This window comes from Pelodiscus sinensis, chromosome 2 (genome assembly GCF_049634645.1).
Source record: "Pelodiscus sinensis isolate JC-2024 chromosome 2, ASM4963464v1, whole genome shotgun sequence".
Taxonomy (NCBI): Eukaryota; Metazoa; Chordata; order Testudines; family Trionychidae; genus Pelodiscus; species Pelodiscus sinensis.
In genome coordinates, this window is record NC_134712.1 from 115,580,768 (window position 1) to 115,596,802 (window position 16,035).

At 44.3% G+C, this 16,035-nt stretch overlaps 1 protein-coding gene across 5 annotated transcripts in view; it reads left to right on the forward strand.

The window, feature by feature from the left end:
- The window catches only part of DUSP22 (dual specificity phosphatase 22), a 78,668-nt gene that overhangs the window by 31,935 nt on the left and 30,698 nt on the right, over positions 1-16,035 (forward strand). For 4 of the 5 annotated variants that reach the window (XM_075921338.1, XM_075921339.1, XM_075921340.1 and 1 more), the window contains one exon: positions 7,034-7,116. The exons of the other annotated variant lie outside the window; for it this stretch is intronic. In XM_075921338.1, the coding sequence (XP_075777453.1) occupies positions 7,034-7,116 (83 nt within the window). The remainder of the gene's footprint in view (positions 1-7,033; positions 7,117-16,035) is intronic. 5 annotated transcript variants of the gene reach the window in all.

Consider the following 16,035-nt stretch of genomic DNA (forward strand, 5'->3'; position numbering starts at 1 on the left):
TAGTACCTTTTACTTGCTCCCTCTCAAGGCTGTTCTCCATTCTGGCACTTTGAGTGCAGAAAGTGGAGGCCACATTAGAGACTTTAAAATACCTCACCCCTAGAGGCTGTGTTAAAACTCCCCAAGGTCACCTGCTTGCTGTGCTCACCAACCCCCTTCTGTCTGCTGCCTCCCCTCCACCCAGTGCCACAGCAGAAGAGGGGCCACCACCAGCCCTTTCTGTGACCAGATGGTGGCTGGACTGCAGGGCCTGCCCAAGATCAGGGACCGGGACAGGAGGCTGCACCCAGATGGGAGCTTGGCCCTGATCGGGGCCTTGTTGGCCAGGCTTCATTTTAAATAAAGTAAAATATTATGTGTAACACAAAAAGGTTTCAACATTGTCTTTATTTATGGCAGGGCTGGGGAGCCTTTTGGGGTCAGGGACCACTGACCCATAGAAAAATCAGTTGGGGATCACACAAGTGAGAAGGCAAAATAAAAAACCCCATCCCTCACTGATGTGACCCCCCTCCCACCTGAAATACCTCACTGCCCTGGTGCTCCACCCCCATGGGAGAGCGGGAACTCAGGTTCAAGGCCTCAGGCTAGATTAACTTTTCTGGGGTTCCAGGGTTAGTGGATTTTGTGGGCCCCCCTAGGCTCTAGGGTGGGGCCATAAATGGGGTGTTCAGTGTGTGGGACAGGGCTGCCAGTGAGCGGAATAGGGATGGGGGTTCAGGATCTGGGCAGGAAGTGGGCTGCAGAAGGGAGTGAGGGGGTGAGGTCTGGGTGGGAGACAGGGTGCAGGAACAGGCTGGGGGGAGGGTGCAAGAGCAGGGGAGGGTGCAGGAGCAAGCTGGGATCAGGGTGTCTGTCTGGGGGAGGGAGCAGGAGTGGGCTGGGGGTATGGGGTCTTGGCAGAGGATGAGTGAGGGGGTTGGGGTTCGTGGTAGGAGTAAGGTGGGGGGAGGTCTCCGGCCAGGAGGGAGGGGGCAGGAGCGAGCTGGGGTCAAGGTGCCTGGCAAGGGGGGAGGGGGCAGGAGCAGGCTGGGTATGGGATCTCAGCAGGGGGCGAAGGAGGGGGCTGGGGGTACAGGGTCTGGGCATGAGGGGGTGGGGGGCATGCTAGGTCTAGGCTTAGCCTCCCGCTGCTCCCGTTAGCTGGAATCTGGCCGATGGGAGTGCAGGGACAGACTCCACACAGCATGCTGCTGTTCCCTCCACTTGGGAGGGGGAGCACTTCTTCCTCGCACATCAAGGCTCGGGGTGCTCTCTCCAGACATTCCTGCTTCCCACAGCAGGAAGCCAGCGCTGGTGCTCCAACCATGCAAGAGAGAAGGGAAAGTGAGCGACTACAGCACTAGGCAAAGGGGATCTGGGTCAGTGCTGCCAGTGCCTCCTCTCCCGCCTTGCAGAAGTGCCACTTGCTGCTGCAGCCCCGTGTGTGGCGGGGCGAGAGGGAGCCAGTCTGGGCTTAGGTCTCATCAGGGCCGCTCGATGCTGGGCCCAGGACACAGCCACTCGGGGCACAGTGGCGGATGGGGCGGCAGGCAGCCAGGGATGTGGGGGGCCTTGCCTTGTACCTGGCGCTTCTCCTGAGCCTGCAGGCCCAGCAGCCTGTGAGTGCCAAGAACAACAGTAGGGCAAAGAACCGACCCTGGAGCAAGTTATGGTGCCCCGGAGCATGGGAGCCTGCCTCTGTTCCTCATGCGAGTGGGCTGCGCCCTTGGCCTTACCTCAGCCAAAGTAGCCCCTGGGCCAGAGGACAGACCACCTGAAAGGCTGAGAACAGAGATGAGTGGGCAGGACCTTGGGAGGCAGCATCCACCCAGGGTGGCATTGCTGGTCTGCGAACAGTGTCTGGGACAGGCAGCCTGGACATTGGTGGATGTTATGTTGGTTCAAGATTTAATGGTTCCCTACGCATGGATGTCACTGGGTACTCCAGGCCTGGCTTCTTGGCTTAATTCATGTCCTTCTAGCTCTGCTCTGTTTACGTAGCAGAAGGAGCAGGAAAGGCCACTAATTTCAATTCAAAAGTCCACACCCTGTTTCTATTGGCTCTCCTGGCATCCTGCCAACTCACTTCCTGCTTCCCTAGCATTCCTGGGGACTTTCTAGAATCCACTGTTTATGATTTTAACCCTTACAGGCAAGACAATTAGGGCTAGCTCTCAAGAGTTAACTACTGAGAAGACTTTAGTTAACTGAATGCCTGGAATGTCCAGAAAAGAATATTATATCCCCCCAATTAATCACAGTTCCACTATTATGGGTGCAGGTCTTGCAGTATCCTAGTCTTGCAGGGCTCTAGTTCAAGAGCACTGTCTTTAGCCAACTAATTAGATCCTCGTCACTCCTTTACAATGGAACTACTTAGAAGTTTGAACATGTTTATGTACAGGAATTTCAAGCTTTGAGAGCTGGAAGGGTGGAAGTTTTTTTACCTAGGTACTCAATTTGTTCTATGACATCATTGGACAGTATGGTTGAAACGATGGATCTCCTGCAGAACCATGGGGAGTGAGATGAGGTGGGAAGCATTCCTAACTGAGAGCTGTGGGTGTTCAGTGCCTCTGAAAACTAGGGATTCCAACTTCCTAATCCCTGAAAACTGAACACCCATGCCTTGTCCCTTACCCCAAGGCTCTGGCCTGTCCCCTCCCCCATCACTTGTTCTGTCCCCCATCCTCCTGGATACACTTGCTCCCTGCAGAGCCAGGCTAGGAGAAGCTGATGGGGTGCCTGCTGCCTGCCCAGTCAGGGTACAGCAGATCTGGCACAAGTCAATCCCCAGAGCCAGGGACCGGGGAAGGGAAATCAGGGCGCTGTGTGCGTGTGCGCGTGCGCGCAGGGATCGGGGATGGGGTTCCTGGGTTGAGAGCTAGGCAAATCAGGGCACAGAAGGGTGGGGAGGCAGACAGGTCGCTCACACTCCACCCCCAGGGATGGTGTTGCTATCTACATTGGAGCCTGGTCCCGCAGCCAGCCAGTTGTCTCCATTAAGCTGCGGGGCTGGCTGCGGCCGGTTCCTCCCCCATCAACTACAGGGATAAGCTAGCTGTGACTTTAATAGATTTCTCTCAGTTCTGATTTCTGAGATAGGGCCTCTTACACTGTGACTTTGAAACATCAGCCTGGTTTGCATGGTGCAATACTATAGTGATATGCTAAAGAGTTAGTCAGAATTACAGTTTTAGCATTGAATGTTCTTGTTTTTTGGTTCCTTAATGTAACAGTTTTAGATACGAAATTGAACATACATCTCTGCTACACAGAAATATTGTGAGCAACAAGATAGTTAATATGTATAGCTACTGAGGACAACTTCTAAATCTTGTCACTTCTAGCAGAGATTTTCAGTGGGGAGAAGCCAGGGAATTCCCCCTCTCTAAGTTATCTATTCCCTGGGTTTAGAGACTTCAATAACTTTCAAACCAGGGACTGTGTTTTTTCCTCCTCTGTATATTTTGTGTTCTTTTTGAATTGTGTACTGTGAACGGCTGTTTATCTAGGCAGTGTTTGTAGTGCTGTAGCTGTATTGGTTCCAGAGCATTTGAGAGATGAGGTGGATGCTGGAAAAGATACTACCTCACCCACTTCGTTGATATTGGTATGCAGATTCAGGATCTTTGTGTGATTCTCCTATGAACATTCAAAAACAGTGTCTCACTATACAGCATTGATTTTATTGACTTGACTGAAGCACTAAAACGTTGCAAGGGTGTCTTCTGAATGACACCATTAGCCAGTCAACGTGTGTTAAAGGCTGCTTCACTTGCAAGGGCTTTGGGAACCTGGAGCACCATTTCTCCTGAGTCATTAGCATTCTCTTAAATTATAATATATTTACTCTACCATTGATTGTGATTAGAGCTCAGCTATGAGAGGCATTGTACAAATGCATAATAACATCCAATTTCTGTGTTGAAAAGTTTACTAAATTGACAAGGCAGCTAACGACTATGGGGAGAAACAAAGACACGTAGTGATGAAGTGACTTGATCGAGGCTACATTTAGATCAGTGGCCAAATCACATCTCCTGTTTCCCAAGCCAGTGTCCTAGCCACTAGGAAGTGCTATCTTCATAAAAGTAATATTGACTGTTCCAGCTAGATGGCCCTGAAGTATGCTACTCTATATTTGGAGGGCACACAATAATGACATTAAAGCCCAGCTCTGTAGCTTTCCAAAGCCTTGACTTTACAGGTGGTCTCCGAGACCTCAGAATAATCAAGGATGCACTTAATATTATTAACAACGCTGTTCCTCTGAATGTCAAGCAAGTTACAGTGTTTACGACAGTAAATCTCATAGTTATCTTTGGAAATGCTCACTTTTTGTTATGAAGAGAATATAAAGTTTTTAAGGTAATTCATGGTGGATTCTGCCTGAAATGGTAGCACAGGAATCCAAATGAATAAACACATACACTGTAATTGTACGTGTTGGACCTTCAGAGTAGGTGATTCTAGACAGTTTTGATTTTCCTCTGGTTTTTCGAGCTGTTAAGGTCTTAATATTTCATTAGTATTTTTCATAATCAGGTACAACCTTGTTAACTTTCTTCTCTTGTGCTCAGATACTCAGCATTTTTTTATTGGACCATATGATTAAATGCCACCTTCTGCTTTCTGACTTAAAAAGGGTATTGAAACTTCATAATAGAGAGTAATGACTTGCATTAAGAAATGCAGATTGATCTTTTGCACGTACATAAAGAGTGTACAGGTGATATTGTTGTTATTTTTGTACTGAGGAAGAGCCGATTTGAAACCTTTGTGGTCTGTGCTTTTTTAAATCTGTATAACCATGCTAACACAAACTGATTGTATAGGCTAGTTTTAAGACAGGTGTCCACATCACAAAGAACACTATCGTAATCGACATATATGGTAGGCTTTTTCATTCAAGATTAACACAGACTGAACTTTGACCCCAGGGGGTCCTCCCTCCTGATCTTGTGGTGGGCCAATGGAGGGAAATTACACTGCAGCTACATAACATTTCAGTCTCCAGGGATCTTTATTTTAACTCCATTCATATAGAAATAGTCAAATCTCAGATCTTTAAAATAAAATTTTCAGGTCTTTGCCTGCATCCTAAATCTGAGCACCTGACTTTAATTCTGAATACTCATGTGCCTAGAATTCAGAGTCTAAGATTAAAATTCACTTTGGGAAAATGTCTTCCTCAAATTTACTTAACAAAATGCTTTACAATCAGATTTACAGGCAGACCCCGGGTTACGTACAAGATGGGGACTATAGGTTTGTTCTTAAGTTGAATTTGTATGCAAGTCGGAACTGGCTCCAGATTCAGCCACTGCTGAAACTGATCAGCGGCTGACTACAGGAAGCCCTAGGCAGAGTTGCTGGGCCTCGGCTTCCTGGAATCAGCCACTGATCAGTTTCAACAGCGGCTGAATCTGGACTCCTGGGACAACAGCTGGGGCACTGCCGGGTAGGTCCCCGCAGGACCAACCCGGCAGCACCCCAGCTGCTCTACCCCAGGCGTCCGGCAACAAAAGCCTGGTCTGCTGGGGGAGGGGAGCGCACTAGCTGCCTCCCTCCCCCAGCAGACCAGGGAGACCCGAGCAAAGCTGCGGAGGTGCAGAGGTCCCGCCGTCTCTGCGGCTTTGCTCCTGTCTCCCAGCACAGGCTTTGCTCGGGTCTCCCTGTGCAGCTTTGCTCGGGTCTCCCTGCTGTGCTGGGGAGTCCCCCCCAGCACACCAGGGAGACCCGGAGCAGCTTTTCTCGCCCCGGAGGATGCGGTGGCGGGACCGCTGCGCTCTGGGCGGTCCCGCCGCCCGCGAGCTCCGGGGCGAGAAAAGCCCCGTTCGTAAGTGCGGATCCGACATAAGTCGGATCTGCGTAAGTCGGGGACTGCCTGTACTTGGTACAGTGTTGTTTTTTTTACATTTCTTATGTAACTTGATTTAAATGTGTTTTGGTACCTTTTCCATGTTGGAACTTATTAAATCTCTTTATAACCAGTGGCCAAATTTAAAATGACTACAGCAGGGATGGTATGTTACACCCTGGAAACAGATTCTATGCCCCTCTGTAGTGGTTAGTTCACACAGAATAAGAACCCAGTATTACTAGTAGCTAACAGTACTCTAGTAGCTGAAGTGGCAATGGTCTGTCCTTTTTTTTTTTTTTTAAACACAGATTCACTCCTCACTGATGACTATTAAACTTTTAATCTTGTTTTAAACATCTTGGGACAAGATTATATTATTCTTTTAGTATACACTGTGTGTGTTTGTGTATAATGCATAGAGAATACATGATGAGGCCTATTCTGTAAAGATTTTGTTGGGATGGCTAGTTTTGCTCATGAGTGGAGCTGGTTGAAGTAATAAGAAATCTCAGACTTCAAAAATTGATTAAATTGTGTACATTTTCCTTCCTCCCATGTTATTCTGCTTCTTGTAGAGCTAATGGAAATCTTGTGAATTTTTACAAAACTTTTTTTGCAGGAGAGAGATTGGAAAATAAAACACAAATCCTAACCTTTTCCCCCATCCCTTTGCTACAGTTTTGTCGGTCATCTCAAACAAATCATACCCCATTTTTGACATGCTGTATACAAGTAATATAATTGACATTAAACAACAATGGCAATTTTGAAGATAGTTAGTGCTACAGGGTATAAATTGAAAGACTAAATCCAAATGCGGTATTAGTGGACAGAGAATAGGTGACACAATCAAAGGTGTATGATCAGTTTCAGAGTCCTGCCATAAATTGCATTTATTGCATGTCTATTTTCTGCACACATGTGAGGTATATGTATGACACACACACTCAATTTTCAGATGCAAAATATGTGAAACACTTAATAAATCAGGGATGTTTTCTTAAGTCTGTTCTTATATAGCATATGATTTGCTTTGGAGTTAACTTTTCCCCTTCCTCTCTTTTTGAATGTGTTGTTTTTAGAAGAAATTCACAGATGATAATGATTTTCAACATGTGTGAGAGAATGAAGAGCAGCTTTTTAAGAGAAACTTAAAAAAATAATCTTTTTTTCCCCCTACCACAGATGCTAGAGATGCAGAGCAACTGAGCAAGAATAATGTTACACACATTCTGTCAATCCATGACAGTGCTAGGCCTATGCTTGAGGTAAGGGGGATGGGGAAATCCACCATAGGTCATTATTTCATGTTCAGGTTAACTAGAGCTGTCAACCTTCACTTAATTTGATTCTTGTTGCAATTGTTTGAGACAAATTTCCATATTTTCTCTTGGAAACATTTGGCAGTCATAATGTGAGTCAGCCACAATTTTCATCACTGGTATTGTTACAACAGGAAGTCCATATCTCAAAGGAGGATTCAGTTACACTATTTTATTGCTTGACATTCTGTTTTATTAGAGAGACAAGGTGGGGGAGGTAATATTTTTGTATTGGTCCAACTACTGTTGGTGAGAGTGCAAGTTCTTAGTCCAGTAACAGAAGTAACTCCACTTCTGTGTTGATTTCTAGGATGTTTAAACCCCATTTAAAAATCCTTTCATCATAATAACCTACCCGATGTTAAGAGTACACAGCAAATTATTTATGCAAGAGGTTTCCAATCCTTTTCTATCTAAAATGTAATTATCCAGGCTTGAAAAACATATACCATTGCCTAGTAGCCTGGAAGGAATACACATGTGCTTCTACACCCAAAAAGCCACTCATTCATTCTACTTGGGCAGATATTTGCCCTCTCTGCAAATTTATCCACCCTTCCCCTCCCCCCTTGTACAGATTGAACCTCTCTGCTCCAGCAACATCCATGGTCTGACATGATTTCAGTGGTCCGGATTATCATGCGTGTGGCTAGTTTCCTGTGATCCCATAAAGTTTGTTTACAACCACCCGTTCTGGCTCTCAGTGTTCTGTGCTGTGATTTAGCTCTAATTCACCCCAAATGTCTTCTACGTTCCTAGCAAGCAGTGGAAGTGTTGGTAATGCTGCTAAGCATTAGCATGGTTTTTATGCTTTATCTGCTTATTTCCTTGTGCCAATACAGTAAAATTGTGTAACAACACTAATACTTTGTTATGAAGAGAGCTGATAACGCCTTGGCTAGACATAAGCTTACATAGGATGTATCAGTACAACCATACATTATTAAGCAGCATTGCAAACATTTCATTTATTCACCTCTGTGAAAATAAAAATAGAGACCCAGTCACCACAATTTTGGTGGGCAAATTCTCTGATTTAGCACTAGTCAAGTCCTGAGGATGCCAGACTTGAGAGGTTCAATCTGTACTTCCATCTATATATTGTGAATGTTTGCAATATAGAACATGGCTGCTGGTGCCACTACTGCTAGTGTTTGCCTTCTGAGTCTGTATAGCTTTCCTCCACTCCATTTCTAATGCCTTCACTGATCAAAAGGCTTCTGCTTCTAAATCCATTCCCCTCCTGTAAAAAGAGCAGTGGATTCAGCCACTCATGCATAATTGCCATTTGTCCTGGCAAGCCACTCAATACATTTTTTTGTTTGTTTTTTAAGCTTTGATAACATATATATTTCATACCTGGAGAAAGTTGGTTGCCGGTTTTGTTTGGATGCCTTCCCGGAGGCTTCATTACATGATGTAATCTTGAATCAAATGTTAATCTTTAATTCGAGGAGACTCCAGGACAATCCTGGAAGGGTGGCAATCTTAGAGGAAAGGACAGCTAAAGGTAAACTAGAATTTTTAAGATTGTCTTTGTGCTCAGTGCTGTGAATCATCAAAGCTAAAACTGTTCCCTTTGTTGAATGAGTGTGAGAGTTAGTGTTTGACTTATTCAGGTGTGCTGAATGTATGGTCATTCTAAAAACATTGAATGTCAAGGCTGCTAACTGGAGGGATGTACAGATACACTCACTGAGGAAGATGTCATTACACTTTTATGTCTCTGCTGCATGTGTTTCCTCTGGGGCGTTGCCCTCTAAAATAAACAGAAGCTTGCTTCTGTCTTGTGTCATGATTTTCTGGTCAAGGTAGGGTAACTATTCACTGCAGAATCCAGGTGCAGTCACAGTATTCTCAGCGTAAAGCTCCTCTCATGTGGAAAACAAATGTCTGCAGTTCTTTAAATAGAAAGAAGATTGCAAGAGTTCCTTTTTGCTTTTCAGCTAAATTGTTTTAATTATATTCTAATTCATGGTCTCAATCTGATATTCTCTTGCAGCTAAGAGCACACTGAATGATGGTTTAGAAACCCTTTTAATTACAGTACTTCATTAGTTGAATTTAGGTATGATTACCTGTCAGATTGTCATTAAGATACACTGAACATGGTGTATTGGTACTTTGTAGGTTGTCTTGCTCCAGGAGCAACGAAAAATAATGTTTACAGTTTAGTACTTATATAAGTTATATTTTGCTTTTTAAAGATTAGCAGGATTGTTCCAGTTTTAGGAACTCTGGGCTTTTCCCCTTGTCCACTGAAGTCAATGGCAAAGCTTCTATAGACTTCAGTGGCAGTGTTATCAGTAAACTGAGTGCTTGGGTGGCTACCCAGGACAGATTCAGTGGTGCCCAGGTGATTAGCAGGGTGCCCACAGCCGGCAATATGTGTACATGCCTCAGTGCACATAATAAAATTTGTTCCACACATGGATGAAAAAAAATTAGAGGGGACATTGTTCAGTGGTGCAGCATTAAGTATCCAGTTTTGTAGCTGCTCTGGCAATGGAAATTCTGCTGAAATCATTGAGTTTAATGCATGGAATAATTGTGAAATCAGAGCCTTCGTAAACTTTCCTGTTGCATAGATGTAGTAGTCACCCCATAAAAATCAGTATATGATGATTGAATTTACCATTTGCCAAAGTTGGTTTTTTTCATTTCCTATTTTAAGTTTACAAAATGCTGCAACTGATTTTCAAAAGTTAAATTAAAAACTATAGGAAGAGCTTTCTGATTTGCTTTTAAAGTGGCAAGCATAATACTATAAAGTGATGGCTGTATTTAGTTAGTTGATTATCAGAAATATGAAATAACACATTTTCTGAAAAACGAATGTCAAGTTATTTTTATTGACCTGAGAAATTTTGTTGTTCATTCTAGCGAATCATGCTTAAAGGATCACTGTCACATAAGTTAGCTCTCAAAAATTCTTACAAAATCTGCCATTACCAAGTGTTTTTTTTTTTTTAATTTCAATAATAGCTTTTTGATTTGATGTGATAATTCTTCGGTAGTACAGGCAGTCCCCGAGTTACGCGGATCCGACTTATGTCGGATCCGCAGTTACGAATGGGGATTTCTCGCCCCAGAGGACTGGAGCGGCGGGACGCCTGGTCCCGCCGCCCGCCTCCTCCGGAGTGAGAAAAGCTGCTCCCCGTCTCCCTGGTCTGCTGTGGGAGCCAGCAGACCAGGGAGACGGGGAGCAAAGCGGCGGAGGACCCGGGGCTGGACCCGCGGCCGCTTCCAGCTGATCTGGAAGCGGCCGCGGGTCTGGCCCTGGGTCCTCCGCCGCTTTGCTCCCCGTCTCCCTGGTCTGCAGACCAGGGAGACACTGAGCAAAGCGGCGGAGGACCTGTGCCGGACCCGCGGTGCTTTGCTCAGCGTCTCCCTGGTCTGCCGGGACCAACCAGCAGCGCCCCACCTGCTCTACCACAGGCCCCCGGCTTTGCTCCATGTCTCCCTGGTCTGCTGGGGGGGGGCACTAGCTGCGTCCCCCTCCAGCATACCAGGGAGACGCTGAGCAAAGCTGCGGAGGACCCGGGCCGGACCGCGGCGCTGATCTGGAAGCAGCTAGTGTCCCCCCCAGCAGACCAGGGAGACGTGGAGCAAAGCCGGGGGCCTGTGGTAGAGCAGGTGGGGCACTGCCAGTTGGTCCCGCAGCACCGCTCCTTGGCGCTACTGGACCAACCCGGCAGCACCCCAGCTGCTCTGCCCCAGGCGTCCTGATTCAGCCGCTGCTGATCAGTTTCAGCAGTGGCTGAATCAGGACACCTGGGGCAGAGCAGCTGGGGTGCTGCTGGGTTGGTCCAGTAGCGCCGAGGAGCGGCCGCGCTACTGGACCAACCCAGCATCACCCGAGCTGCTCTGCCCCAGGTGTCCCCAAGTCAGCCGCTGCTGTAACTGGCCAGCGGCTGACTACAGGAAGCCCGAGGCAGAGTTGCTCTGCCCTGGGCTTCCTGGAATCAGCTGCTGATCAGTTTCAGCAGCAGCTGACTTGGGGACGCCTGGGGTTCTTAAGTTGAATCTGTATGTAAGTGGAACTGGTGTCCAGAGTCAGCCGCTGTTGAAACTGATCAGTTTCAGCAGCGGCTGAATCTGGATGACAGTTCCGACTTACATACAGATTCAATTTAAGAACAAACCTACAGTCCCTATCTTGTACGTAACCCGGGGACTGCCTGTATTTGAAAATGCAACATGGTAGCATTTTGCTAGGGCAGAAGAACCAGAATTTACCTGTCTAATGTCATTGTCAATTTTGAATGAAGAATAAAAAAGAAAATAGCCATTATAAATCGTGAACAGTATATTTGGTGTATATTCTAACAATCTAATTTAAAAAAATCTGATGTGTTAATATAGATTAGGACATTTTAAAAATTATTTTTGACCAGAGAATGATTGTGTATTTGAACAAATACCTTCTTAACTTACATTTTCTCACTCTCTTCCTTGTGTTTACTGCACTATACGGAAATATGAAACTTCTGTTGCCCGATAGCTTGCCATATCAGTAGAAAATTGCCTTACTGGTATTCATATAAAAATGCTTTATGTTTTTTCAGTGGGATTTGCTTTGAGATACTCTGGAAAAGTTCAGATCCTCTTGTGAGTTTGCTATTTATAGTTGGCTAATTAACAAAGATTAGGCTCAGGAAGCTATTGCTTGCTTTCAAAATGGAATATCTGCAGACAGAATGGTTTTAAAGTAAATAAAGCCTTTTAATCTCTCTGTGGTAAAATGAAGGCTGAACACAGCTTTTTAAAGTCTTGTTTTTACTTATCGTAGGGAAGGGTACGGCGGCCATATTATATGTATGTGGGTGAATCATGACGTGATTTAAATTGGGGAAAAAAAACTATTACAAATTGAGTATCTAATCTGCCACTATTGTCTGCTTAGTTCTTTTGCTTTGTATGCAAAACTATTTAAATGTAAACTAGCTCTATCTCTTAAAAAAATAGAATCTATAATTCATTTATTTATGAAGCCCTTGCTTCAACATTGGTGTTGAAGCAATCCAAATGCTGAACACCATCACCAGGCAGGTATCTGAACAAGGCGTATAGGCATTAATAATTTGAAAAGATGTGCCTAATGGTTTGTCAGAAAAAAATGTCGATGTAACTGATTGTGGTGGGTCAAACACAAAAGGGACTACAAGAGTTGAAAAGAAAGTGAACTGTTAGCTATGAGAGCTCTCAGTAAATAGGGACGTATCGGCTACTATCCTCTATCAGCATCATTTTAATTTTTGCGTGGACAAGGAGCATGTCTCTCTGGCATGTTAGCTGATCAGTATCATTTGAGCATTCTTCCAGAGCAGAGGCTGAATTTGCATGGTCACAGATGCTTGTTCATAGATCTGTATGTCACACAAAATCTTAGCATAGAAGATGCTCAGATTCCAGGCTGTCACTTTTCAAATCTGTAGCTCCAAATAATCCCATTGCTCTCTGGGCATGAGAAACAACCAGTGAGCTGTAAAGCCTCCTCTAAAAGGTAGTATCTGTCAGTGCCCTGATGGACTCCATGGAATGAAACGGATGTCTGCTATGCCTTAGCATCAGCTCCTCTGAGGCAATGAGGTTCTGGAGGTAACACAGGTTTGGACTAGCCCAGTGGTTCCCAACGTGTGGTCTGTGGACCCCTGGTGGTCCATGATGGTATTGCAGGGGGTTGGGAGAAAGTTTAAAGGTAAGGATCGGCCTGATCCTTACTTAACTTTTTCTTTTCTTTTTCTCCCCTGGGGAGAGGGGTCGGTGAAATTTTAATAGATTGAAAAGGGGTCCAAATACTCAAAAAGGTTAGGAACCACTGGACTAGACCAAGCATCAACATGCACAGGTTGCATGCATAGAACTGAGCCAATGATGTTATCGATATATCTGAACTTCAGACAAAACCCGGAGGTGAAGACCAGCATGTAACCAGACCTGAGGAAACTTTTCTCTTTGAAGTAGAACACCTAGAAAGTCCATGGCTTCCCGGAAATCCCAAGCCATTAGAGATGTTGTCTGAATGCACACTGAAACGCCTGAAAACAAGAATCTGTCTACAAGGTCTCTGTGATGTCAGCACATGCTGCTTAAAGCTGACTTTTACAGCTGCTTGAAGTTGAATTTTATTTCTATTGCTGTAGGCTGAAGAGAGATAAAAAGTTATTACACAGAGCCCCGTTGATCTCTGTGAGTTTTGAATATGTCCCAGAGCAGGTACAACAATGGCAGCAGCAATACAAACTTCTTGCATGTGGAGACACCCTGCTCTGCCTCTGTCAGGGGCTGCAGGGACATGCCAGACACTTCCCCGAGCAGAAATTACCACAGGGATAATTACTTCAGCCATGACAGTTTAGGCATTTTAGAACTCACTGCTCAAAGAATTACATTTAAGTGTAAGAGAGAAATGAAAATTATGCAATGCACAGACCAGGCAAAAACCAAAAATAACCCACTTTGGAAGCAGTAAAAGAAGTAACAGCAACTCCCCACATATGTGCTGAGTCAGGAGATGAGAGCGAAGGACAGTGTATGTTTGTGAGAGTGACAGAGACACACACACTGTGTAAGAGTGACAGAGATTTGCATTCCCTCTGTGTGGAGATAGGGTATAGGAGCGGGGGGAAGAGGGACACCCTGACATCAGCATCCATCCCCCCCCCACACACACACCCTGCACGGCAAGCAGGAGGCTTCCAGAGGGGCAGCCCCAAGGCAAGGGGACAGGAACAGCATGACAGTGGGTAGAGGGACAACTGAAGTGTAAGCACTTGATAGCTTCCTGGCCAAACCAGTCAGGATCATCTATCAGAGGCTCCAAGATCTACCAGTAGATCCCGATCTACTGGTTGGGGACCACTGTTGTATTACATTCATTGTATTACATTCATTCATTGGGGTACTCAGAGCCAACTGTGAGGAGTATAATATAAATGCTGAGAGAAGGCATTTGAGTTCTTTAATGTTAGTAAATGTTGCCAAACTCTGCTTTGGAACAGGACCTGCGTAGTTACTATTAGTCTGTCTTCAAGCATTAGCTTAGCTTAACAAAAGAGAAGATTAAAGAGTTATTTCATCACTGTTTACAAGAACTTGCAGGGGAAACAGAAATTTGATGATAGACGGCTTTTCGGTCTATCTGAGAAAGGTATATGAAGTTCCAATGTCTGGAAGTTGAAGCTAGACATATTCAAACTAGAAATAAGATGCAAAATTTTAACAGTCAGGATAAATAACCATTGGAATAATTTATCTCACAATTTGTGATGGATTTTCTGTTATTGGTGATTTTTAAATTAAGACAGTATGTTTTCTTAGAAGATGTGTTCAAGTTCAAACAGGAATGAATTCAGGGAAGTCCTCTGGGCTGTGTTATACAGGAGGTCATATTAGAGTATCACAATGATGGTTGCCGATTATGGTGAGTGTTCAGTGCATGAGAGGTAGATGTGTCCATTAGGAACTGGATCGAAAATATCATTCTTTTTATAGAATCCAACAAATGTTTGTCAGTTACTAGTACGTTTTTATTGCTGTTAACCTAGACCGGCGTTGAAACAGTAATTGTATGAATCCTATTTCCCATTTCTTGAGGCTACCTGGTCTATACATTAATTTTCAATATTCTGTCATTTGCAGACTGGCCTCTATTGCATCACAGCCAATTCTATTCTCTATAGTATAGACATAATTAGGACAGTTGCATTTTATTGGACAAGTAGTATGAGGTTAGAGGTATTTTAATGTACCCATTATGCCTACATGTAGTAAGTGCAATCTTCTGTCACAGCAAGTTTGGATCTTCACCATTCTGTTTAGTGAGTCACCTTTGTAATTGGTCCTTGTGTTAGGTTCTGTGCTTTGCATACATGTGTGATTTTTTTTCTTGCTTTCAGAGTCTAAAAGAATTGATTTTTCTTTGTTATGAGTATCTGAATAGAGAGGAATATGTAGTAAGGATGTCAAACAGTTAACTGATAAGCATGAGGCTTACCAATATGCTTATCGTTTAAACAGTTAAGCCGCCCTTGCCAGTGAACTCTGGCAGAGGTCAGCTACTCCTGGCTTGAGCAGTCCCAGCCACAGAGGGTCTAGCGGGGTTGGAGAGAGGTCCTCACGGCTGCAGCGGGACCGCCAGCAGGACCTCATGGCCACAACAGGGGCAGCAGGACCTAACCAGTTAAACAATAGCACTTATATTAAAAAAGCTTAATTGATTCACTGTTTTAACATCCCTAATACGTAGTTGCAGTTGTTAATCTAAAACTATCCAGGTGAGGATAAAGTAGTTGGAATGTTTAAATCACAGCAAAATGGAGATTTTTTTTTTTTTTTTTTTTTTTAAAGAACACAGCTCCTTTCACATTTTAGGCAGTTGCAATACATGTACATAGATAGCCAATCCACACACTAGTACAATCTTTGCTCTGTAAGATATATCTAGCTTGTTTGGTGATATACATCTGTATAAGTGGCCCATCAATAAGGTAGTCCTGTCATTGGAATATTTGTGGTTTGATGATCAGTTTATTTCTAATGATTTTAAAGTATTATACTTAATTGTTTAGAGCATAACATAGTTATGATTGCTATTTAGGAAATACTCTATGGTGAATGCCAATGAAACATCATAATCTTCCTCCACTAGCTCTTCTGTAATGTAAATTTTGAAGTGGGTTTCTTTTTCATTCTTTATAATTAACCGGAGCACCTGCAGGAAGCAGAGTTATTTATTCTTAAAAAGAAAAAAAAATCTGATCCCATTCACTGTCCCAAGATAGATCTTGTAAAGTCTTGGCTTTTGTGCTCTGTAGAAAATAATAAAAACCTCCATGAGACAATTTGATGCAGTTATCTGTT